General features: G+C 44.0%; 1 protein-coding gene across 4 annotated transcripts in view; it reads left to right on the forward strand.

The window, feature by feature from the left end:
• Positions 1-27022, forward strand: part of PLEKHG1 (pleckstrin homology and RhoGEF domain containing G1) — a 215812-nt gene that overhangs the window by 150831 nt on the left and 37959 nt on the right. For all 4 annotated transcript variants that reach the window (XM_075126804.1, XM_048844243.2, XM_048844244.2 and 1 more), the window contains 2 exons: positions 6544-6644; positions 13390-13459. In XM_075126804.1, coding sequence (XP_074982905.1) covers positions 6544-6644; positions 13390-13459 — 171 coding nt within the window. The remainder of the gene's footprint in view (positions 1-6543; positions 6645-13389; positions 13460-27022) is intronic.

A 27022-nucleotide genomic window follows, 5' to 3' on the forward strand; every position in this document is an offset into this window, starting at 1 on the left:
TGCCTCACCAATCTCCTAGAATTCTTTGAGGGGGTTCAACAAGCATGTGGACAAAGGTAATCTAATGGATAAAGTGTACTTAGATTTTCAGAAAGCCTTTGCTTAAGAGCCTTTGGTGAGGGACCTTGTCAAAATAATCTGTCATGGGATAAGAGAGAAGGTCCTCTCATGGATTGGTAACTGGTTAAAAGATAGGAAACAAAGGGTAGGAATAAATGGTCAGTTTTCAGAATGGAGAGAAGTAAATAGTGGTGTCCCCCAGGGATCTGGACTGGGCCCAGTCCTATTCAACATATTCATAAATGATCTGGAAAAATCGGTGAATAGTGAGGTGGCAAAATGTGCAGATGATGCCAAACGATTCAAGATCATTAAGCCAAAGCAGACTGCGAAGAGTTACAAAGGGGATCTCACAAAACTGAGTGATGGGGCAACAAAATGGCAGATGAAGTTTCATGTTGATAAATGCAAAGTAATGCACATTGGAAAACATAATCCCAATTATACATACAAAATGGTGGGGTCTAAATTAGCTGTTACCACTCAAGAGAGAGATCTTGGAATCATTGTGGATAGTTCTCTGAAAACATCCACTCAATTTGCAGCAGCAGTCAAAAAAGCGATCAATGTTGGGAATCATTAGGAAAGGGATAGATAATAGGACAGAAAATATCATATTGCCTCTATATAAATCCATGGTACGTCCACATCTCAAATACTGCATGCAGATCTGGATATATCTAAAAAGATATACTGGAATTGGAAAAGGTATAGACAAGGGCAACAAAAATTATTAGGGATATGGAACAGCTTCCGTATAAGGAGAGACTAATAAGACTTGGATTTTTCAGCTTGGAAAACAGACTTCTAAGGTGGGATATGACAGGGGTCTATAAAATCATGACTAGTGTGGAGCAAGTAAATAAGGAAGTTTTATTTACTCCTTCTCATGACACAAGAACTAGGGGTCACCAAATGAAATTAATAGGCAGTGGGTTTAAAACAAACAAAAGGAAGTATTTCGTTACACAATGCAGTCAACCTATGGAACTCTTTGCCAGAGGATGTTGTGAAGGCCAAGACTATAATAGGGTTCAAAAAAGAACTAGATAAGTTCATGGAGAATAGGTCCATCAATGACTATTAGTTAGGATGGGCAGGGATGCAAAACCATGCTCTGACATATCCCAGCCTCTATTAGTCAGACGCTGGGAATGGGTGACAGGGGATGGATCCCTTGATGGTTACCTGTGCTTCAGAGGGAATGAACAGAACCTGCACTGGCCACTGTTGGAAGACAGGAACCCTGGGCTAGATGGACCATTGGTCTGACCCAGTATGACTGTTCTTATATAGCAGGTGTATTCATTAACAACTACAGAATAAGCGAGAGCTGTTTTAAAATAGTGACATGTCTTCTGCCAGTGTAAGTGAGTATATTACAGAGAGACTTCCTTTGTTCGAGAAGTCCTAGCTAAATAGTTTTGGTTTTTGAAAGGAGTGGATTGATTTAAACAATTTATAAAATTAACCCTTAGACTGATTCCTGTAGTCAAGCAAATAGGATATATTAACAAGGAGCAAACCTGTGAATTACTTACAACTGCATTTTCACTGTACTTTATATTAATTGTAATGAGCTGCTCTCAGATGAATCCAGCATTTAGCTGTCTTATTCTGCCTGCTTGATGTGACCAACATATTTGTCAATATTGTTTTTAATCTTTGTATGGTATCCAGAAGCTGTGGCATTGGATGCCAGATAAATATGTAGATAAAATATACACATAAAAGAAGCAGCTGGTGCAGATGGCAGTTGCCCACTTGCTTGGCAGTATTAGTCACAGGAAGCATGTTATAACAATTCTCCAAAGGCTGCACTGGCTTTCCACTTGCTTTCAGCTAAATTCAAGATATTGACATATGGTTTAAGTCTTGGCTATCTTCCTACATGCTGCTACAACACTTGAAGTCAGCTGAGGCATTCTTGCTAAATCTCTAGATATGAGCATGTTGGGGGCTGGAGGAGAGTGTTTGCAGTGAAGGGTCCTCAATTGTTGAATAAGACACTAAGACATGGAAGGCAAAATGTAGGGTCAGTCTGCTTTTTCCCACCTCAGGCCTTTGTCTGAAGAGGATGACTGTGAATTTGATATCTGGTTTTATTTTGTGGGTAAGAATCGTTTTAATGTTGATATTGATCAACACGTGTCATATTTTATGTGCTTGCCTTTTCGCAAAGGAGAATGTCTACATTGTTAGTTTGTTTTAAGCAGTTTTACCCATTGACCTGTGTCTTTTGTATCCTCTTCTTTAAAGATATTCAGTCCCATCCTGTAAATGGATAACTGGGAGCTTCTCTAACATTCATATAATGTCTTGCAGAGCTGAATAAATCTTACAAGACAAAGGCATAAGACCTTGTCTTTTCTATGCAGTGTGTTTTGGTAATGTAGTTCCTACCCTCTATGCTAGTGGTTTTCAACCTTTTTTCATTTGCGGAACACTAAATAATTTCAAATGGTGGTGCGGACCCCTATGGAAATCTTTGACATAGTGTCCACAGACCACAGATTGAAAACCACTACTCCTTGCCATAGGTATTCCCATATTTTAGTCTGCAATCTGAGCAATCTATTCTAAGGCTAACTTTTTAAGTGGAATACCTCCACATGCAAAAAATTCATAGGTGATTAGTTTGGTAAAAGTGCTACCAGTGAATTTGCGCTTAGTTCCCTGAGGCTAGGACTTCAAAAACTTGGTTTACTCAACATGTGAATCTGCACAAAACTCTCTTCTTACAAATTGACAGTTTATTCCATTTCCTAATTGCGGATCATTTACTGGATAACCTGAAGTTAGTTTCCATCTCCTTTTCATAGCCCTGTAGGGTCATTCTCACATGATTATGGAGGAGACCAATGGAAGGGTGAGATAAGAGCTTGTAGGAGATTTTTTTTCTCCATAGATTTGAAGGGTGATGAAAGATAAACGGAGAAAATGTCAAACCCAACAAGGGAGGCCAAGCAATCCTTAGAGGGAATCTGGCATGACTCTTCCAGGTGTGGAAAGGTTTGAAGAAATAGGACTAGAAAATTGTGTGATGTCATTAAAGCAATCCTTGCACCGTACATCAATTTGAGGAGGGTTCTTTTTTTCATAAAGTGAGGTTATGTGTTTTGCTGGGCCTTCTGGCAGGCAATAAAACAGCAATAAAGGCAAAGGTTATAAACAAATCCCTCGGCGCAGGCAGTGGGGGCCATGAGTGCTGACAAGAAACAAATACAATTATTAAGCCTTGTGCTCAGTCCTAATAAAGTTTGTTGGTTTCTGCACCGTATCATTACGTTGGCAGCCTGGCCTGTCATCTGAGAGCTTCAAACCTTTCATTCTGGCTTCAGATGATTACAGTTGTTAATACGCAGTATGCGGCAGTAGATTTCAGTAACTGACTTGGGGTTAAAGTATCGTACTCTAAAGAGGTCATTAAAATTAGGGGGGAAATCATGACTGTAAACCTTTGATCTGCTTTCATCATTGACCCACTGAAGGTTTGCATCCTAATACCACGTCTACTTCCTGAATGAGTTTATGAAGCCTTAAAGATAGCACATATGATGTTATAAAGCTGATACAAATTAAGGGGATAATATTTCCTTACGGTGCACTCTGTCTACTAATGCAAGTGCTGTCCTGTACTTTGTGCCCGGCCTTTGTCAAAGCCGCTTTGTGAATTAAAAGACACATTTTGGACAGGATTTCTCTCTCCCCTTTCCTCTTCTGCTTTGTTGAACGTCACTTTAATAGTTGCAGAACTTGTGCCTGTGAGTCAAAAGACTTGTGCCTACCATCAAAAGACATTAGGATTTTGAAAGCAGTCTCAAGTCTCAGCAGTTCCCTGAAAGTGAGGTAGTATACCCTTCATTAACTCCGTCATCTGCTTTAACAGATGCACTGTGTTCACATTAATCTGCAAAAAGCAAAAATAGAACAATGAGTTCCTAACTTCTCTCTAAAGTAATTTGGGGGAAGGGAGAGGATGAAATGTAGCTATAAGGGAAATTTCTCAAAAGAGAATAGCAATCTTGAATCTGTAGTTTCACTGTATCAAAACATAGGCTAGTCAAACAGTGTCAGCAGCTAAAGCACCAACTCATGTGGAGCTGGTTTTTTTCTTCTCTTTTTCTTTTTTGTGTACAAAGTCTTTTTATTCCTTATTAAGAATTAGTGATGGACACAAGAGTGTGTGGGTATGTGAGATATATGTGGAGTATAACTAGATGAGATGTGAAAAAAGTCACAAAACTGAGGTCATTCTCTGTACACTGGCTACAAGAAAATTTAAAAAGTGAAAGTATTTGTGGAATATTCCTCTTTTGGGAAAATGGAACACCAAGGTAAGATAGCACTAATGTGCAGAAGAAACTTTTCCTTTATTCAGTAAAAAGTGTGTGTAGGTGTTTTTTTAAACATGTTCTGTCATGTAACATCAGAATTCTGTTGCAATCCTCGGTGCTAAAAATAACATTAAACGTTTTTAAAGGATGGGAATTATGCCTGAGATTTCCATATTATTCATTTTTACATGGTTGGTTTTACTGGTAGGCAGGGAAGGTTAATTTATTACATTCATTCATTCATTCTTTACATTTTGTTGAAAAGAACCACAAGTTAAAACTATAGCTGGAAGTGTCCCTTCTAGCTCTATTTTGCATTTGCTTCTGGCTCTTTGACCTAGAGTGCTGTATCTAAGCTGCCCCACCAAACTTCTAAAATTGTCTATTCTTAGGCAGCTCCTGAGTAAAAACAAAAGGTCAGTTATAAGGTTTAGAAAGCCCCAGGGTCTTTGTTCCGAGGACTTATTATGCAAACATACTTCAAGAACAGACTTGGACTATGAGGTCACAGGCTGGTAGAGGTACTGGTGGGGTAGGGCTGTGCCTTGCAGAGCCTTTTTGAAGAATAAAGGCTATGCTGCTTACTTGCTGCCTACCACTTGTGAAACTGTCTTTGAGTAGTACAGTTTTCGAACGGTACCAGTTAGAAATAAGATGCTGTTTTTAGACGGTGCTGGTGAACGATCCTTTTAATTGAGGAGACTGTTGGGGTTAGAATTTGTGTGAGGTAAGTGAAGGAGGGAATGCAGGTGACCCAATGGTAGAACACAAAGGAACAGGAATGACTGATCCTGATTTTTCTTACACCTATGATTGTGCTGAAGCCAGTGCAGCTCCACTAGTGGGAAACGGGGATCAGTGAATGGAGACTCAGGTTCTGTAATTCAAAACCCTTCTTGAGAGGGCATCTAAATGCCAAGGGTCAGATTCATGCCTGATGTAAATCATTTGTCTTGGCGGGATTTACACTAAGGCTGAATCTGGTCCTGTATGTGTGGTGTTGTCTTTTTTCTTTACTTTTTTTTCCCCCTTTTGTCTTTGGAATGCCATTATACTGTAAAGATTTTCATGATCTAGCTGACATCTCACAGGGTTCCTTCCTTTTAGTGCTGTGGAATGTTGTGTGGCTTTTGGTACGGTGCCACACCACATTGTCTAACCCCAGGGTAAGGGACCTTTATTTATTTTCATTTCACATTTTCAGCTGTTTTCACTTTTCCTTTATTGTTTTCCTTCCTCCTGCAGAGTTTCTTTATAAATGTTGTAGTGATGTGCTGGGTTCCTTGCTTTATGACTTATGCTCTGCTAAAGAGCTCTGTGGATTTGGTTGCCCTTATCTGAGGAGCCCTAATACTGTAACTGCACAATAATGAAAGGTGACACGTTGGGGAGTAGAGCCCTTATCAGAACCAGAGGAAGAGTTTGGCAGCTATTACCCTGCAAGAATTATACTGTCCTGACTGTTTTAAGTAATCTAGTTTATATGCCATTAAATAAACCATATTTCTAGACATGAAAATAAATCTTTGCTAGAGTGTATGTCAATGTAACATTCAGTTTAGCAGTCCACATGGATGAGTTGTGTGTTTATGGATAAAAATATAGGAGTTCTATCCTGTACAAACTGGTGGTGAGTGCATTTTCTTCCTTTTAGGATTAAAAACAAATCCTCTTTATAGCTTTGAAATGATTGCATTTTCCAAGCCTCTAGTCATGGAATCACTATTAAATCCAGGTGTCTTACCAATATAACTCACTTAAAAAAAAATCCTAAAAACCACTGATTTAAAAAGAAAATGAATATGGAAGAACATCATTGACTTTATTGAGTAACTAACTGAGACAATTCAACTATCATGGGTCAAATGTGTACGTCTGTAGCTATAAAAACTGTACTCTGTCCAATGTAAGCAATATAGTGTAGCATTCAGTCTTCAGTAATTTTCTTGGTTTGAGTGAACAGATAAGTATTGTTATCTTTCGTAATAGAATGACTGCTCACAGAAGAGCTACTGAGGGGATTACTGTAATAATAATGTGAAACTGATAGGAAGGGACTAATCTCTTGCACAATTAAAGATAGCTCCATTTACTGATCTAGAAAAGAACAGGAGTGTTTAAGGCCTCCTTCTAATTTATTTCACAGGACTACCTTGATTGTATCACTGACCAATCCAAGCTCTCTCTGGGGACAGAAGAACGATCAGCTCTGTTTGGAAACATACAAGATATCTACCATTTCAACAGGTAAGTTAATATTTGACAAAGTGAAAACAAGGGAGGATACTGTATTAACGGGGGAAAAAAACAAACAAATACTTTTCCTTGGATTGGTACAGCCAATGAATGTAAAATAAGAAATTGATATTTCTTTGATCTCGACAAGATTTGTTTCATGTTTCTGATTAGGTCATCTATGCCCATCCTGATAATTTTAGCTGCTGATTGTATAAGTAAAAATTTCCCTTCATTTTTTGGTGTATTTTCCTTTCTGCCTTTGGAGGGGAGGAAATCTTCTCTAGTCTCGACAGGTGTTGTCAGGTTGTGTAGGTCTTGCAACATCTGCAGGCATAGAACCACAATCTTGCCAGTTCTGACAGAACGTTTAGAAGGAAATGCTGCAAACTGAAACTTGCTTCTGAATTTCCTGTCCCATATGCAGTTTCTTCCCACAAAGGAAAGAAATTTGGCCCCATAAAGATAACATTTTGCAAAGTACTAAAGTTTATTTCAAATGGCAAAACAATACATAAAAATAAATTTATATTTTTAAAATATCAATGTTTAAGAATTAGTTCTTTCTTTATTGCTTAGAACTATCTGCAAAGTCCCCCATCCCAAGCTAATTATGGTGTATATAACAAAAAAGTTTTAAAAACCTCTATCTCATGCTCCGGGTATTATTCACGAACATTTGAAAACACTATTGAATCTAGCAGTATAATTTTGCCTACGTACCCAAGGTCAACCGCCCAAAACAAAACAAACAAACAAACTTTATTGATCATATTGGTGTCCTACACTCCCTCAACTCCCTTGCCCATTGCTTATTTCTCCAGAAAGCCCAAAATAGTTGTTTTTCCTCATGCCCTGCAGGTCATCAGATTCAGACTCTCTCAAACCAAAATGTGGGAATGAATTCTAAAGTTGAGAGTTCATCACAAAGAATATCCGTGTCAACAGACCCCATCCCTATGGATTGCCAGACTAAAATGGTTCTGCTGATTATAACTGGAGCAGTATCAGATGGAGAGAGAGGTGGATTCTCAGGAAGGTCCATTAGGGCTTTATTGGAAAAAAACAATGCCTAGAACTCCTCCCAGAAACCCAAAGCAGATAATGCAGATCATGGAAAACTGGTGCAGTGTGCTCACAGTGAGGTACCCTGCACATTAAGTGGGCTGCTGCATCTTGCGCAATCTTCAGTTTCTGAATGGATTTAAGGTGTAACTTTATGGAAAGCATATGGAAGTAGCCTAAACATAAGATGATGGAGCCATAAAATCTCATGGTATTGAGATTATAACTTCTGGGCTAGACATAGGGAAAAATAATCTTGACCATTGCTGTCACCTAATCCTCCAACAGCAAGAACCCCAACTTCCCAATATGAGTAAGAAACAGCAGACAAATACTGTCAATTTAAGGGACCAATATAATCCTCACACTATGTTCAGGTTCCGTCCTGCAATCTACTAACATCAAATTTGACTTATTTGGTGTGACCTCCAGACAGTTAGTGCTTGACTTCCTCACCAGGTTGAGAATTCAGTCATCACCCCGTACTCTGTGTGGGGCAAGGTGTACACTACAAACTTCTGCTGACATAGCTACATAGGTCAGGGGTAGCATGAGGTGTGATTTGTGACCAACAGAACTGTGCTGGCAATAGCCCCTATTGTAGATGCAGTTTTTCTGGCAAAACTGTAAATACTGTTTAGTATATGTGCTGCTTAGTAGTATGTCAACTGTAGCAGGGGAATAGCAAAATTGCAAACAAAGATCTTAAGAAGTTAATAAAAAAACAAACTTTTCAAATCACTTTTGAGCAGAAATAGTTGTGCTACAATTTTAGAGAATCATCATGTGCTTTATACTTAGTTTTACTAGAACTTTGGAAGAAGTTTATCTTTAATGTCTTCCAAGGCCCCCAATTTAAAGTTCTATGTGGAAACTGTAGCTTTGAAGATTGACCATTTTCATTATAGATCCCAATATAGATTCAGGGATTTAATTCTCCTCTATAAAAATGTACTCGTGTCTGAAACTTGGCATGTAGCAGCTGGGTCTTAAATGCGCTCTAGAGTCTGCTTGCTAACTTTATTTATTTTTACATTTGAAAAAAGTTGCATTTGGCAGTTATGAGTTAGCAGTTTCAAGTGCGTGTGTGTGGTTTTATAGCTTCAAAGTGAGTTTGTTTTTCCAAACTTGTCTTTGGCCATTCATCTGGAATGTGGATTTTGATGCCTATGGGTATTCAGAGAAATAAAGATCGGTCACTTAATTTTAAAACGTGGTTATTGTACACACATGGTAGGATTTATCTATGGTGATTTCATAAGGGTTTGTAATACTGGGATTTTGTGGTCTTTACTAAGACATGGTAGACTGTGATCTAGTTCAAGTTGCTTCTTGTAGCTGAACCACTGTTGAGTTTTAGACTGCACCAATTATCAAAGTTGCTATTGTGATGCTAGTTCCAGTGCTTGCGTCATGGCCCCCTCTACTTTGAAAGCTCCCCTTGCCATTTCTCAGAAGAGAGCACCTGAATATATTCCTTCTGTCTTGCTTCATATCATGGAGGAAGACCCCACTCTCTTTTTCCAATGTGGCTTATGTTGTTTCACTCCTTACATAGGGAAGAAAAATTCTCTCCTAACCAGTTTCTGCTGTCTTGCTTCTCTGCCCCTCCTTCCCAGAGAAGTCCTTACAAATACTTTTCAGTGTAAAAGATAATCTAAGACAAACTCCCCACCCAATCAGGTACTGTACTTAAAACTTGAAATGAAGTTCTGCATTGAAGTGCTGTTGAATACTGCAGCTAACCTTTCCTAAGCATAGTGGAAGGGGGCCAGCATGTGCTGAATCTGTGCTGGAATAAGGGAAAACTGCTGACCTGGATCCTGCATTATCGTGTATCTACCACTCTGCTGGCCTGGACCTGCCATTAACCTCCTATTCAATTATACAGATACTGCGGCAGGAGCAGTATCTCTAAATATATCATGTTAGATGATTCCTGCTCTGTTATCTTCATGCTGACATCATTTGGATTGTTTTCAAGAGAAGCATTTTTTAGAAATAACTCTGGGTGCTACATTTAGGGGAAAAGTAACTTTATATTAAAACAGAAGAAACATAAGAAAAGTATGTGTCTGCTAAGTAATTTTGGCCAGAGGAACTTTATTGGGCTACATGTAGTTATGCTGGCGTTGTATTTCTCCCTTGATTTTTCTTTTTTACCGGTAGCCTGAAGTTTTCATTATAAACCTGTAAAAACACTTGAAAAATGAAAAATCAGTTTTAAAGTACTAATTACTTGCCTGCACTTGCTGTTTTTTCTTTTTTGTTCACCAAATGGTGCACTTTGTCTGTTGAGAAGATGAAGAATTTTTCAATAATGCCACTGCAACTGGATTACCCCTCTCTTTTAGATATGCGCAGTACTCCATGGCCATTTAACTGTTCTGGGCTGGAGACTAAAAATGCTCCCCCACATACACTCATCATTCCCCTCTCTGTTCCACTCCGTCTCAGATCAGGAAGGGGGGGAAAGCCTTGTCCTCAGCTTGCTTCTTTCTTTCTGTCTTTCTGTAGTATGTTGATTACAGATGATGAACAAAACAAAAGCATGCCTAACTTCATGTACAATCAAAAGGTATGCAGCATGCAAGGTATTTTCAAAGACACAAATGGGAGTTTAATCCCATTGACTTTCCAGTAGGAGCTGGGTGTCTTACTACACTTTGTCTTTGAAAATCTTCCCCTAAACTAGGCCGCTCACAGTATTTTGCCTTGAAACCAACAGTCAGTCCAATTAATCAAAGACTCCTCAAGGGGTTATGGTGAAAAAACTGACCAGCTAAAAGGAAAATATTGTATTGAAAACCTATCTGTGAATTCTGTTCCTCCCTCCCTCTCAATCACTGGATTTTAGTACTTGTTATTGTTACGATTGCCCATCCAGCCCATAGCAACGCTTGTTGTATTTCCCCGTTTGTCAACCAAACTGGACTATAACTAGTAGCGCACACCATTTTGATTCCTTTCAGTAATTTAGCTAGAACAATATTAGCTGCTTCCAAGTACTCATTCTGTACACTCATGAAGTCTGTGGCCAGTGAGCATAAGAGTGGCACAAATACTGAGGACTGTTGTTTTTCTGTTGTCTGTGAAAACCGTAACATACATGGCAAACAAGGCTAAAAGAGCTGCTGCCTTCTCATGCCATTGGACTCCCACAGGTCACTTCAGCAAATCAAGTGCCCAGCTGTAACTGTGATAGGTAGGACTTGGGAAGTATCCCTTTTTATAGTCTGTGAACTCTCTAGTTCCCTTTCTGGTGCAGTTTGCAAGATGGCATCTCTCTACTGCCACATGGAAACTTGAGTTGCTGATTGGCAACAAGGGAGGCAAGAGGATTATTACAGGGGATTCAGTTATTCAGATTAGAACCCCTGGGCAGTACTCCTCTATTTTATGTTACTCCCCCACAAGCAGGCCCTTCTTACCAATACTGATGTTCTAGATGTTCATTTCTAGAACCTACTGAAGCAGTGTAGAATCTTATAGGTAGTGACACTGGCACCTCTGAGAGAAATAATATAGCATTAGAGAACACCAATATCAGTAGAACTGACAACATGAGTGTTAGAAACGAGGTGGGTGAGATAATATCTTTTACTGGATCAGCTTCTGTTGGTGGAAGGGAAAAGCTTTTGAGCTGCACAGAGCTCTTCCTCAGATCAGCTAACAATATGTAACAACTCATAAGTGTTTACATATTCTAATAGCTCAAGAGAGCTTCTGCTATTGGACAACAGGAATTTCCTGGGGCTGTTCAGGACAGTTGGCATGATTTCCAAAACTCAATCGCAAAAAAGGAATCAGTCTTTAAAATAATAACTTGGCATTACTACAGCACCTTTCATTTGTGATTTCACAGTGTTTTACAGACAAGTAGTATGAGCAAGTGGTAGCATTATCCCCATATGCAATATGGGGAAGCTGAGGCACAGAGGTTAAATTACTTGCCCAAAATTACATAGTGAGTTGGTGACAAAGCTGGGAAGAAAACCCAACTCTTTTGACTCATAGTCCGACTACTGGACACACTGATCTTTTTGAAAGTTTGAGGGGCAAAATACAAGTCTGAACTCCTAGTTCTGTTACTACTTTTCTTGTTATCGAGTGGGAATTGATGTCCACTGGAAGAAGAAATCTTCCAGGTGCAAGCTTAGAATTCTCAGCATGCAAAACTGCAGTGGAAGAAGCCAACTCTCACCTGGGACAAAAATGGCACCTAAGGAAGGATTTCCTTAAGGGCAGTTGGGTCCTATAAGTAATTTGTTTGACAGGAAATTAGGATTATTGTTCCTAATTTTGTCTAAGTGTGACTATCATTGCAGCTCAACAAAGTTGAAGACTGTAGAAAGCTCAGAGGTTTTCTTCCTCTGCTTGAATTTTCTTGCCTTCATTTTCTGTGTGTTTTACACTACAAAATCAGAATGATCAAACCATGTCTTGACTCGGCCCTCAAGAATGGAATCTTGGGCAACAGTGACCATACTCCCTCAGTGCTTTGCTCACACTATAAAAGAATTCATGCTTGGAGTGTCAGAAGTATTACTTCTAGGGGTTTTATTTTCTTCTGCATTTTCTTCCAGACATCCAGTGGTCCAATTTTTATCTTTATATCTTTCTTTCAAGGAAAAAGCTTCTTTCCTCCAGTTATTAAAGGTAGATAAGGGTTTTTTTTACTCTGAAGTTATTACAGTTCTTTCTGTATATGCAATCCATTCCTGCTTCTCATCTGAGATTCTCCGAGTAGCTGAGATACCTCTCCTGATAGATTAGGAGAAGTTATTTCTAGCCTCCTAGAACATATGAAGTCAGGAAACAATTGTTACACAATAGGACATTTGCTTCACTGCATTTTACATTTCACTGTACATGAACATCACTATTGGTATTCAAATGTAACTGATGACCAGTTCCTTTGTGTGAGTAGGATAGAAACACTACAGCCAGCATATTTCAAGTTTGTGGGAAGGGACTCTAGTCACAGAATTTGTTCATCTCTTCTTAGAAGACCACTATCCCATGATCGTGTTGTGACTTGTGGTTTATAAATAATACAAGGGACAAGACCAGAGAATCCCATGAAGTCCACTAACAACTTTGTCTTGCCCATCTATTTAAACTGAAAGGCCCTCCAGTGCAATGGTGATGGGGTCTAGTAGAAAATCCTGAGGGAGAGAAATCTGAATTCATTTGGGTAGTAGTAGAAGTGCTGCTCTTTGACCATTTAATATAGTGTCAAAAATGAAACTCCCTGAATCAGGTGCATGTAATTCTAGACATACCTTTGTGTGTGACTATTTTATGCATGTGTTGAAATTGGCCACATGCAATTCTCCAGTCAGATGACTAATTGGCTGACATGTGAGTAGATACCCATTTGTGTGCACACAAATCAGTATTTTCATATGATTGTGTATGACTAAGTTTGCCTAATGAAGGGGAATAACATGAATAGCACAGAAGAAACTCAAATTACAGTTGTGTTTTTGCAGAAGGAAACAAGAAATGTGTAGCTATGAATGTTGATGTGGTTATAATTAATGCTTAAAAAGTGATGGCTGTTATGATGTGAGAGGAGACAAAGAAGCAGCATATATATGTGTGTGTGTATGTGTGTATGTATGTATATGTATAAAAATACTGTATATATGTTAAATTTTTCTTCCTTTTTATTTATTTGTTTTATTAGTGAACTTTTGCAAGATTTGAAAAACTGTGAAAATGACCCTGTGGCTATTGCAGAATGTTTTGTTTCCAAGGTAAGTGATGAAAGTCTTACTTCTGAAAAGAATCTTCATCAGAACACCTTGCCACTGTATGCAAAATTAAGATGAACCTATTAACTTCTGAATACCTAAACTTGATTTTTGGTGGTGATTTCAACAAGATAATCCTTGCAGAACAAAATAGAGGGGAAGAATCACTTTTCTGTCCATTGGGTTCCATGGGCACCATTTTTGGATCACTGTTCATACTTTTTTCCCTTTTTTAAATGCTGGGTGATTGTATAATTGGCCAGCAACTGGGTAATGGTCAGATGGGTAAGCAGCCTTGGAAGCTTTTTGGAATGTGAAGTCTTAGCAAGCAAAATCCCAGGAAGTCCTAACTTCATCCAGATAATTGCAGACAATTACAAGCAAAAACAGAACTAAACAAAAACACAAGTAAAGGACAAATGCAAAAGTACTCCACTTAGGAAGGAACAATCAGTTGCACACATACAAAATGGGAAATGACTGCCTAGGAAAGGATCTGGGGGACATAGACTTAAATGAGAGTCAAAAGTGTAACACTGTTGCCAAAAAAAAGCAAACATCGTTCTGGGATGGATTAGCAAGAGCATTGTAAGACACGACACAAGAAGTAATTCTTTGGCTCTACTTCATGCTCATTAGGCCTCAGCTGGGATATTGTGTCAAGTTCTGGGCACCACATTTCAGGAAAGATGTGGACAAATTGGAGAAAGTCCAGAGAAGAGCAACAAAAATGATTAAAGGCCTAGAAAACATGACCTATGAGGGAAGATTAAACAAACCCAATTTTTTCAGTTTGGAGAAAAAAGAATGAGGGGGGACATAAGTTTTTACCAGGAGGAAAAATTGTTCTCGTTAACCTCTGGGGATAGGATAAGAGGCAATGGATTTAAATTACAGCAAGGGCAGTTTAGGTTGGACATTAGGAGAAACTTTTAACTGTCAGGATAGCTAAGCACTGGAATAAATTGCCTAGGAAGGTTGTGGAATCGCCATCATTTGAGATTTGTGAGGGTAGGTTGGACAGACACCTGTCAGGGATGGCCCAGATAATGCTTGGTCCTGCCTTGAGTGCAGAGGACTGGACTAGAAGACCTATCAAGGTCCCTTCCAGTCCTACAATTCTATGGTTCTAAACCAAATTACCCCACCATTCGGTTTTTGTAGGGGTAGAATTCAGTATGGTAATCTCTGGTTATGTCTTAGTAGATTCCAGTAGTCAGTTCTGGGTCTCTAGTATCTTACAAGCCTATATCATGGAGATAAAACTGCCTCATTAAAGAATTGCATGTGCTGGATAGGTTCATTTGGGACTCTGGTGATCAAAATGTGCTACAAAGCAAGAACTTTGATCTGAAATAAACATGGAAAGGGACATTTATCGCATTAAACATCATAGGTTGGATCCTTAGGTGGTATAAATTGGCAAAGTGTCATTGTCTTCAGTAGAGCTATGCTGATTTACACAAGCTCTGGATCTGGCTCCATACATTTTTAAAAAAATTACTTCCCAGTGTTTTCATATTTTGTTTACTTTTTGTATTTCATTAAGCTTTGGAAATGAAAGTAGACTATTCAGTTTAGCTGAGTTTTGGTTTTAGGAAGTCAGTTTCACTTTCAGGCTCTCAAACGCAATGTGATGCTACAGCATTTGAGGGCACAGGATGCAGGAGATTATCTGTTGTAAAAATCCTGTGTTTATTGGACTGATAATATTATATTCATGAAAATATGTATGGTGTTAGGGCTGACGTGTGTCTGCATTTAATAAGCTTCATTTTGCAAAATATAATTTTGGTCCAAATTGGACCATACTCAGTCCCTTTGAACTTGAACTCACCATATGACCCTGTGCTAAATAAAATTTGCCACAAAACAATTTTGCTTTCATTGCATAATCATAAATACAAAGGAAAATAGGCTCACAGTCACACAGTACTTGATCATTTGAATTTCACCTAGAAAACATTCAGCCTTTAAAAATAAGTGCAAATGCATGATTTGATACAACTGCTTTGAGAACTGTGAACTTGTTAGTACATTTTCAGCAAAGACTAGTAATTGTGGATTTGAATCTTTATCTTAGTAAACAAAATACAGGCTGCCCATGGTAAATAAATACAGACTAAAACAGCAGTTTAGGTTTGTTGGCCTCAACACACCTTGGATAGTAAACTAGCTGATAATGTAAAAATCACTAACTGACAAAAGAACCATGCAAAGATATGACACTACATAAATATTTAATAATAACTTACAATATTTAAATAAAAACCTGTTCATACCACTTTGTATTTTATTGCTAGAAGCTGTCAATGGTTTGGCAAGGGACAAAAGGTTATTTTCTATATATTTTTAGCTATCTCACAGTTTGCCAATGGGTCATTTGTTCACAGGTCATAAATAGAATTTAAAAAATCCTGAAGGATTGAGACTAACAATATTTTAATACACTGTGGGCCAGATCCTCACCTGGTATGAAGTGGTGTAGTTCCATTGAAGCTAGTGGCACAATGCCAGCTAACACCAACTGTGGTTCCTACTTGTATCTCTAGAAGGAGAAGTATGTTAACTTCAGTACATTAGTTTTCTGAAACATTTTGGCTTTTGCTAATAACTGTAATCAGTGGCTGATAAAAGGCTTCCATTGCAAGCTCAACTATGGCTTAATTACAGGTTTCAGAGTAACAGCTGTGTTAGTCTGTATTTGCAAAAAGAAAAGGAGTACTTGTGGCACGTTAGAGACTAACCAATTTATTTGAGCATAAGCTTTCGTGAGCTACAGCTTATGTCATCGGAGTGCATTTATATATTTTCTTGCCAGCTCCCACTCTCTCATTTTCATTGTAAGGATGCCAATGTAATTAGAAGACTGACTTCAGTATTCCACACATTTAAGTGAGGAGTTGTCAGGGAGTGTTTAATTCTGGCACTCTGCACTTCTCACTCAGCACCCAGAAATTTAGAACGCTTCTGAAACACCACCAGCAACCTAATGGGGATGGGGAGACTTGCTTTTAATTCGCAAGATCATTAAAGTGCTTTTTATGTATATATATAAAACCACACAGCAGCAAGAGTTGAGAGAGGATTGGAGAGGTTGTCTTTTGCCTGATGTCAGGTGTAGGAGACATCCTGTTCCAAATAAAATTTGACAGTATTCGCCTTGTGTGTTACTCTTGGGTGGAGCTAAGCATAAGCAAAGTATAGTTGAGGTGTACAGGTTGTTCTATTGCATCTGAAATTCTTGCTGAATTGACTGAGGTTTTTCTTACAGGTGGCACTGAGGTAGCTAAGGCTTGTTGATTAAGGAGGCTTCATAGTCCATGTAAGGAGCTTTTTTGGGTTGGTGAGGGAACACACACACTTTCTGGCAACTGTGGGCCCATACAAGGTGATTTCAGACTCCAAGCAGAGATGACTACTGTGACAAAGTTCCTCCTCTACCTTGGTGGGTCCTGCACTTATTGGCGGATAAGCTTGCCTCAGAGATTCATGGCAGCCCTCAGTATGGCCACTTCCATGGCTCAAATCTGCCGTTCACTCAGATAACCTCATCACTGGCCAGCATGGGGGAAAAGAGAAGAACCACCCCCACAGTCTCTGCCGATCCACCATGTAGGTCGGGGAACAGCCCAGAGACCTCCCCTCTGGTGGAACCCACAGACCAGGTCGACTTCTCCTGTGTCCGACCAGGAGTTGGGAGGTTTTGGGGAACCCGGGCCCGCCCTCTACTCCAGGTTTCAGCCCAGGGCCCTGTGGATTGCAGCTGTCTAGTGCCTCCTGTAACTGCTACAACTTCCTGGGCTACTTCCCCATGGCCTCCTCCCAACACCACCTTTATCCTCACCACAGGATCTTTCTCCTGGTGTCTGATAACGCTTGTATTCCTCAGTCCTCCAGCAGCACGTCCTCTCACTCCCAGCTCCTCATGCACCTCTCCCAAACTGAAGTGAGGTCCTTTTTACACCCAGGTGCCCTGATTAGCCAGCCTGCCCTAATTGATTCTAGCAGCTTCTTCTTAATTGGCTCCAGGTGTCCTAATTAGCCTGCCTGCCTTAACTGGTTCCAGCAAGTTCCTGCTTGTTCTGGAACAGCCCCTGTCACCTTACCCAGGGAAAAGGGATCTCCTTAATCTGGGACTAATATGTCTGCCTTTTTTCACTCTTCTGTAGCCATCTGGCCAGACCCTGTCACATAGCCCTGCACTCTGCTCAACAACACGGGGTTGGGCAACTTGGGACGTCAGGCAGTGTACCCGTGGCAAACCATCTGCATTGCCATGGTGGCTTCCAGCCTGGTGTTGTATGGTGAATTGAAAAGGTTGTAGGGACAAGAACCATCTGGTCACCCTTGCGTTCTTCTCTTTATTTTGCTGCATCCACTGGAGGGTGCATAGTCAGTCACAAGGGTAAATCGTCGTAACAGATGGTAATAACATAGTGTTTCCATGGCCCATTTCACAGCTAGGCACTCTCTCTCAACCACGGCATACTTCTGCTCTCTCGGGAGGAGTCTCCTGCTGAGGTAGAGGATCGGGTGTTCTTCGTCTCCGACCATCTGTGATAGGACAGCTCCCAATCCTACTTCAGATGCATCTGTCTGTAAAATGAATTTTGTTGAAATCTGGGGCTATAAGCACAGGGTTACTGCAGAGGGCTGTGTGAAACCACGCATGCTTTCTCTGCGGCATCTGTCCACTTCACCATGTCTGGACCATGGGCTTTTATCAGGTCTGTCAGGGGACTTGCTCTGGTGGCGAAATGGGGAATAAATCATCAGTAGTACCCCACCACACCCAGGAATGCCCGGACTTCCTTTTTCCAATTCGGACGGGGCCAATTTTGGATAGCCTCCAGTTTGTTTAGTTGGGGCTTGACCATGCCCCTTCCTAAAATGTAGCCAAGGTATTTAGCCTTGGCTAGCCCTATAGCGCACTTGGCTGGATTAGCTGTAAGGCCAGCCTGTTTTAGGATGTCCAGGATTCCTTCCACCTTTTCCAAGTGGGTCTCCCAGTCAGTGGTATGGATAATTATGTCACCCATGTATGCAGCTGCATAACTGGTATGGGGCCGCAGGAGCTTGTCCATAAGACGCTGGAAGGTGGCAGGTGCCCCATGCAGTCCAAAAGGAAGAACAGTATATTGAAACAGACCCTCTGGTGTAGAGACTGCCATCTTTTCTTTTGCATCTCGGGTAAGGGGAATCTGCCAGTATCCCTTTGTTAAATCAAGGGTGGTCAAAAATTGGGCATTGCCCAGGCGGTCAACTAACTCATCAATGCAGGATATGGGGTATGCATCAAATTTGAATATCTCGTTCAGCCGGCGAAAGTCATTACAAAACCTAGTGGTGCCATCGGGTTTGGGCACCAACACAATCGGGCTCGACCATTGACTGTGGGATTCTTCAGTGACTCCTAGTTCCAACACCCTTTTTACCTCTGCCTTGATCGCCTCCCTTTTTGCCACTGGGACCCGGTAGGGCCTTAAAGTTACCTTTGTCCCAGGGTCTGTGATAATGTGGTGATATGCTTCGGTGGTCCAGTCTGGTTTAGTTGAAAACACATCCTGGTACTGGCTGATCATCTCAGTTACCTGCTTCTTTCTGTTCGATGTCAGATCAGGGGATATCCTGATCTGCTCATGTAGGTTATTTCCTTGGATTGGGGCTTCTTGGGCCACCACACTGGCCTCTCGCTAGTGCCAAGGTTTCAAGAGATTAATGTGATAAATCTGTTCTTGTTTCCAGTACCTTGGCTGCCGCACCTTGTAGGTTACTTCCCCCACGGGTTCAGCCACCTCATGGGTCCCTGCCATTGGGCCAGAAGCTTGCTTTCTGCCATGGGTACCAATACCATCACCCGATCCACTGGTTGGAACGGTCGGACTTTTGCCTGGCGATTGTAATGAGTTTGCTGAGCCTCCTGCGCCTTTTCCAAATGTTCCCGTACAATAGGGGTGACCTGGGCTATCCAGTCTCGCATCTGCAATACATGTTCAATTATATTTCTCCCCTCATTGGGTTCTTCTTCCCAGATCTCTTTGGCGATATCTAGTATGCCACAGGGATGATGCCCATATAATAACTCAAAGGGAGAAAACCCAGTTGAGGCCTGAGGTACCTCCCGGATGGCGAACGTAAGGTAAGGTAGTAGGGTGTCCCAATCCTTCCCGTCCCGACTTACCACCTTCCTTATCATAGCCTTGAAGTTTCGGTTAAACCTTTCTACCAGCCCATCGGTCTGTGGATGACAGACTGAAGTTCTCAGGGTATATATATGGAGCAGCGTACAGAGGTCCTTCATTAGCTTTGACATAAGTAGGGTTCCTTGGTCTGTTAATATCTCCTTTGGTAGCCCCACTTGGGTAAAGATCCCCACCAGCTCTTTGGCTATCATTTTAGAGGCCGCGTTCCACAGGGGTACAGCTTCTGGGTAGCGAGTAGCATAGTCCAAAACAACCAGTATATATTGGTGGCCCTGAGTCGTCTTCTCCAAGGGTCCCACTAGGTCCATGGCTATTCGCTCTATGATGGGAAGGGGTACTAAGGGTGCCCTCAAGTGGGGACGGAGACTGTGCAGCTGACACTCTGGGCAGGACGCACAGTACCTCTGCACTTCTTCATGTACTCCGGGCCAGAAGAATCATTGTAGGACTCGTGCCAGGGTCTTCTCTACCCCCAAATGCCCCCCAAAAAAGATGACTGTGGGCAAGATTTAATACAGTGTTCTGGTATTTTTGAGGTACTAGACTCTGTTGTACCTTCTGCCCCTGTACTGGTGCAACCCGGTACAAGAGAGCCTTCTTCATTATGAAGTAGGGTCCTGGTCCCTGGGTTTTCCATTCCAAGGGGACCCCATCTATTTTGGTCATCTCCTTCCTAATGTTGTCATACCTTGGGTCTTCAGCTTGGTCCCGTCCAAAATTTCCTCTCCTGGGGCTAATCTGCCCAACATCTAAGGGGCCAGTCTCTGTTGCCTCTGCTGGTTCAGAGGTGTTAGGGTGGGAGTCAGACTTGGGTGCTTCTTCCTCCTGGGCGGCCTCCTTTTCAGCTGCTCGGGTCTGCCTACCTACGAGAATGACCCTCTGGCTTTGGGTCAGTATTCGGATTCTCAAGGCCTTAGCTACCCTTCTTTCCCTTTTCATCTTTCTACCCTGTCTGGGAGTGGAGAACAAATCCGGGGATATTTCAGAGAAGACTGGGGGTTGACAATCTACTGTGGATGCCTCACTAATTTCAGGGTTCCCCTCTTTCTCCAATCCCCCTACTGGGAGTAAGTCTCCAAATCCTGGGAAGTCCCTCCCTATGAGCACTGGGTATGGGAGTTTAGGGACGACACCTGCTGCTACCTCAGTAGTGTTCCCTTGGATCTCGATTTTTACTGGGATGATGGGGTAGTAACTAACTGTCCCATGGACACATGTTATCCCCGTACGTTTAGCCTGCAGCAGCTGACTACAATTCACAGAGCTTCTCAGAGATAAGTGTGATAGCACTTCCTGAATCAATCAGTGCCGTGGTCTCTACCCCATTTAGTTTCACTGGTCTGGGGTACATATGTGGGGTTAGTGAGACTCCACAAGGTGGATCAGGGAGCATGGGTCTGCCCAGTTCCCCAGGTTGCACTGCATAGGCTCCTCGCCATTGGGACACTGTGCAGCTATGTGTCCCCACTCCCCGCAGGCGTAATATCTGTATGGGGCCCTAGGCATTTCCCAGTCTCTTGGTTTGGGCAGTCTAACGTCACAATCCTCTTCCCCCTCCGTGCTCTGACTCTTTGTGGCCTCTGGTGGGCCTTCAGCCCCTCTCTTTTTCCACCTGGGCCCTCCTGGTGGCCCAGTCTTCCGAGCTCTAGGGCTTGGTGCTGCTAGTTTAATCCGGGGTGCCTCTTCCTTAACTGGTCGGGTCAGCTCCCTCACCGTCCTTCACCTCTCTACCAGTGCGACAACCTTGTCGTAAGTGGAGGGTTCGTTCTGGCTTACCCAGGTGCGAAGGTCTGGCGGTAATCCCCTCATGTATAGGTTGGTGACCAGAACCTCTAGTATTTCTTCCAGACTCCGGGACTCAGTTCACAACCACTTTTGTGCGAGATGGATGAGGTCATATAATTGGGACCGTGGGGTTTTGTTTTCCTGATACCTCCACTCATGATACCGGTGGGCCTGCACTGCAGTCATTACCCCAGATCTGGCCAGGATCTCTGCTTTCAGCTGGGGGTAGTCTGCCGCAGCCTCTTCAAACAGATCATAGTAGGCCTTCTGGGCCTCCCCACACAGGAATGGGGTGAGGATGCCAGACCACTGATCTCGAGGCCAAACCTCCCGTAGGGCTGTCCTCTCAAAGGCTAGGAGGTATGCCTCTATGTCATCCTCCCGTGTCATTTCCTGCAGGCAATTGCTGGCCCGTCTGATCCGCGTCCCATCATGGCCACGGTTCACCTCTGTAAGGGCCTTCACTTGGTTTACCAGTTCCCGCAACATAGTACAGTCTTGAGTGGCCTGGTCCATCAACAAGCGATTGGTCTCATGCTACAGCCATACTGCCTCCTGTTGGGCAGCTGCCTGGACACGGGTAACCTCCTCCTGGGCAGCTGTGGCTTGTATCAGTGCCTGCACTACGTCTTCCATTGTGGTTAAAAAAAACAAACAAACCCTCTCCTTTTTTTTTTTTTAAACAACACCCTCCTTCGTCCACCGTGCTGTGCACACAAATCCCACTCCTGACACCAGTTGTGACAAAGTTCCTCCTCTACCTTGGTGGGTCCTGCACTTATTGGCAGATTTGCTTGCCTCAGAGATTCACAGCCATAGATAACCTCATCACTGGCCAGCATGGGGAAAAAGAGAAGAACAACCCCCGCAGTCTCTGCCAATCCACCATGTAGGTCGGGGAACAGCCCAGAGACCTCCCCTCTGGTGGAACCCACAGACCAGGTCAACTCCTCCTGTGTCTGATCAGGAGTTGGGAGGTTTGGGGGGAACCCAGGTCCATCCTCTACTCCAGGTTCCAGCCCAGGGCCCTGTGGATTGCAGCTGTCTAGAGTGCCTCCTGTAACTGCTACAGCTCCCTGGACTACTTCCCCATGGCCTCCTCCCAACACCACCTTTCTCCCGGTGTCTGATAACACTTGTACTCCTTAGTCCTCTGGTAGCACATCCTCTCACTCCCAGCTCCTCACACGCCTCTCCCTAACTGAAGTGAGGTCCTTTTTAAACACAGGTGCCCTGATTAGCCAGCCTGCACTAATTGATTCTAGTAGCTTCTTCTTAATTGGCTCCAGGTGTCCTAATTAGCCTGCCTGCCTTAACTGGTTCCAGCAAGTTCCTGCTTGTTCTGGAACAGTCCCTGTCACTGCGGCTCCCGCTTCTTCTATGCCCTGGAGAAAACGAGGGGGGCCAAGAAACACGTCACCTGCCTTCTAGCGGAAGACGGCACCCCCCTCACGGATCCGGAGGAGATGTGTGGGAGGGCCCGTGACTTCTACGCAAGCCTTTTCTCCCCGGATCCGACCGATCCTGGCGCTTGCGGGGTGCTCTGGGAGGAACTCCCCACGGTCAGCGTGGGCGACCGAGACCGACTAGAGCTGCCTCTCACCCTGGCCGAGTTCTCGGAAGCCCTCCATCGCACGTCCACCAATAAATCTCCGGGCATGGACGGGCTGACCATGGAGTTTTACCGCGCGTTCTGGGACATTGTCGGCCCAGACCTAGTCGCCGTCTGGGCTGAGTCTTTGCAGAGCGGGGTCCTCCCTCTGTCGTGCAGGTGAGCGGTGCTCGCTTTGCTGCCGAAGAAGGGGGACCTCCGCGATCTATGAAACTGGCGTCCCGTCTCACTCCTCAGCACCGATTACAAAATCGTAGCGAAAGCAATCTCCCTGCGGCTAGGGTCCGTGATGGTGGACGTGATTCACCCAGACCAGACCTATACTGTCCCGGGTCGCAGCATTTTTGACAACCTATTTCTAGTCCGAGACCTTTTGGAACTCGGGCAGAGAGATGGTCTGTCGTTCGCCCTCCTGTCTCTTGATCAGGAGAAGGCGTTCGATAGAGTAGACCATGGGTACCTCCTGAGCACTCTGCAGGCGTTTGGATTCGGACCTCAGTTTGTGAGTTTTCTCCAGGTACTGTATGCCTCCGCGGAGTGTTTGGTTAAGCTCAACTGGACCCTGACTGAACCGGTCAGCTTCGGGCGAGGAGTGCGGCAGGGGTGCCCCCTCTCGGGCCAGTTGTACGCTCTGGCGATTGAGCCTTTCCTCTGTCTCCTCCGCAGGATGACAGGGTTGGTGCTGCGGGAGCCGGAGCTGCGGCTGGTCCTGTCGGTGTACGCCGATGACGTACTCCTCGTGGTCCAGGACCCGGGCGACATGGCGCGAGTGGAGGCATGTCAGGCCATCTATTCGGCAGCCTCCTCCGCCCGAGTCAACTGGGTCAAGAGCTCTAGCTTGGCGGTGGGAGACTGGCGGCAGGTGGGCTCCCTCCCACCCGCACTTCAGACCATCCGGTGGAGTGCGGGTCCACTGCTCTATCTCGGCGTTTACCTTTCCGCCATGCACCCTTCCCCGCCGGAGAACTGGCAAAATTTAGAGGGTGGGGTGATAGAGCGGATCCGGAAATGGACGAGGCTACTCCGATGTCTCTCCCTCCGAGGGAGAGCACTGGTGCTTAACCAACTAGTCCTGTCCATGCTCTGGTACCGGCTCAACACCCTGGCCCCGGCCCCAGGTTTCCTGACCCACCTCCGGAGATTGATTCTAGAGTTCTTCTGGTCAGGAATGCACTGGGCCCCTGTTGGGGTTCTTCATCTACCCCTGAAGGAAGGAGGGCAGGGCCTGAAGTGTCTGTACACTCAGGTCCGCGTTTTCCGCCTCCAGGCCCTGCAGAGGCTCTTTTATAGTGCACGTAGTTCGGCTTGGAGCATACTGGCGCACGCCTTCCTGCGCCGCTTCCAAGGGCTTCGATACGATCGGCAGCTCTTTTATCTTTCTCCGAGGGGTTTTCCGCGAGACCTCTCCAGGCTGCCGGTCTTCTACCAGGACCTCCTCCGGACCTGGAAACTGTTTCTAACAACCATGTCCGTGGCGGCCACCATGGGAGCAGACCTCCTCACGGAGCCCCTGCTACACAACCCCCAGCTTCGTGCGCAGGTGGTGGAGTCCCGCTCGGAGCGCCAGAGGTTGGTCCTGGCGGAAGTCACGAGGGTCGGAGACCTCCTGGACTACGACCGGAGAGACTGGCTGGATCCCCTGACGCTCGCTCGGCGCATGGGGCTCTCCAGCCCCCGTAACCCCCGGCGCGTACTTCGGGAGGTGAAGGCCGCCTTGACCCCCGCTGCTCAGGCTTATGTTAGCCGAGCCTTGTGCAAGGGCGCACCCCGCCCATCCTTCACCCCAGGCCCACCAGACCTTTCCATCGGGCCCCTACCCTGTAGATCTCAACAAATCCCTCATCCTTTCACTGCAAGCCGGCTGCACGAACTGCAGCCGGTTAGTTTTCAAATTGCACCACGGAAATATTTATATACACTCACGCTTCACACCCTTCACACCCACACCCTGGTGTCCCGCCCCGATACAAAGTGGCGGGACCTCCTGCCACCTTTGGAGGGTGAGCAACCTCGGTGGGCCAGCCTGTATTCCACCTTGGTCCCGAGGCCCGTCGGGGACATCAGTTGGCGGCTCCTTCACGGAGCTGTGAGCACGGGCGTGTTTCTGACACGGTTTACCCCCATCCCGGACACTTGCCCTTTTTGTAATGTGAGGGAAACCCTGGCGCACGTATATTTAGAGTGTGCCAGATTGCAGCCCCTTTTCCGGCTCCTCACAAATATTCTATTACGCTTCTGGCTTCATTTCTCCCCTCACCTTTTTATCTATACACTTCCCATCCGTGGCCCCACAAAGTCGCGGGATCTTCTGGTCAACCTCCTCCTAGCCTTGGCTAAAACAGCGATTTATAAAACCAGAGAGAGGAGGTTGGCCCATGAAACGTCCTGCGATTGTGGGGCCTTCTTCCGATCCTCAGTACATTCACGTATCCGGGCGGATTTCCTCTGGGCGGCGTCCACCGACTCCCTTGACGCTTTCGAGGAGCGGTGGGCGCTGTCCGGGGTTCTCTGCTCAGTGACCCCGTCCGGTTCCCTCCGTCTGATCCTTTGATTGAGGGGAAGAGCGAGAGACGCCAGCCCCAGCCGTTGCCGCTGTGGATACCATCATTCCTGTCATCTAGGAGGGGTCCACTAATACATGGGTGTCTCCCCCCCCACCCCTAAACCACCCACCCCGCAGCCGTGCCCATCTTACCGGGCAGTCTCAGGAGAGGGAGGATCGGTGACACTGGGCGCGGCACTAGGTAACTCGAGGGGGTGGAAGACCACGAGTGTTGAGGAAGCCCCCCCGCTCTGGGCCCAGGCTAGCCTGAACACTTCTCGCTCCTGAAAGCTGCTGTGTTATACCTTCTGTTTGCGTTGTTTTGTTGCATAGTTTGTTTTGTTTTCTTGGTAACTCTTTGCAAGTGTTACACAATAAAATTCTTTTCTGTTTCTAAAAAAAAAAAAAAAAAACAGTCCCTGTCACCTTATCCAGGGAAAAGGGATCTCCTTAATCTGGGACTGATATATCTGCCTTCTCCAGTGGAGGTGCTCAAGAGATGTCTGTTAGCCAACTGTTATTTGAACTGGACACTGTGGCAAGGTACTACTGACTTTTATTTCGTACTTGCGTCTTTACTAACAATCCTGAGTGCAGCCAATGAAAAAAATGTAGTTTTGTTGGAATTGAGATCTTTTCAGTAAAATATTATTTTGACTGTTTTTGAGGCATATATATATGTAATATTTGTGTATCCAGAGGAATGTTTCAGTAAGCAAATTGGTTTCTGTTTTTAAAAGAAAAAAAACAATGTTTAAGTTTCTGTATGCTTCTCCCCCTCTCCCCCCCATACCGCATGTATCGGGTGTTCTATACAATACTTAGCAGGAAATGTGTATTTAAAATTAAGACATTCTATGGGCTGTAGCTTTAAACAGTATCTTTAAACTTAGATTATGTAAGCTTGCATATGAGTTCTTATGTCTTGGAAAGTCACTTGCCTTAGTTTGGCAATAAAGCCTCAAACCTGACTTGAAAAAAAATCACTCTTCTGTAGCCATCTGGCCTGTCCCTGTCATGCCACACTTTAAATCCAGTTTGGTGATTGCAGAGGTCGATATAACAACTTTGGCTTGGTCAGACCTTTTCCTGCTTTTGCATAGGCCAGTGTTCATCTTAGCTTCCACACAAGGATACAATTGGGTTTCAGAACTCTGTAAGGGATATAGTCCAGTTAGTTAGCCGCTGTGTAGGTTCCCCAGTAGTGGGATTCCTCTGGTTTAAAATATTCACAGAAACACATTATTTCACCACTTTGCTGGCTTCCTAACTATTTCTGTGTGCAATGCAAAGTGTTAACTTTAGTCTCTGTAGTTTGGGCTCTGGGTTGTGGTGGGGAGGCGGTGTGTGGGGTGGTTATGTCTTCACTGCAAAGTTAGCCTGGGCTGTAGCCCGGGTGCCTCCCTTCCATCCACACAGAA

The sequence above is a fragment of the Caretta caretta genome, chromosome 3, assembly GCF_965140235.1.
Source record: "Caretta caretta isolate rCarCar2 chromosome 3, rCarCar1.hap1, whole genome shotgun sequence".
NCBI lineage: Eukaryota > Metazoa > Chordata > Testudines > Cheloniidae > Caretta > Caretta caretta.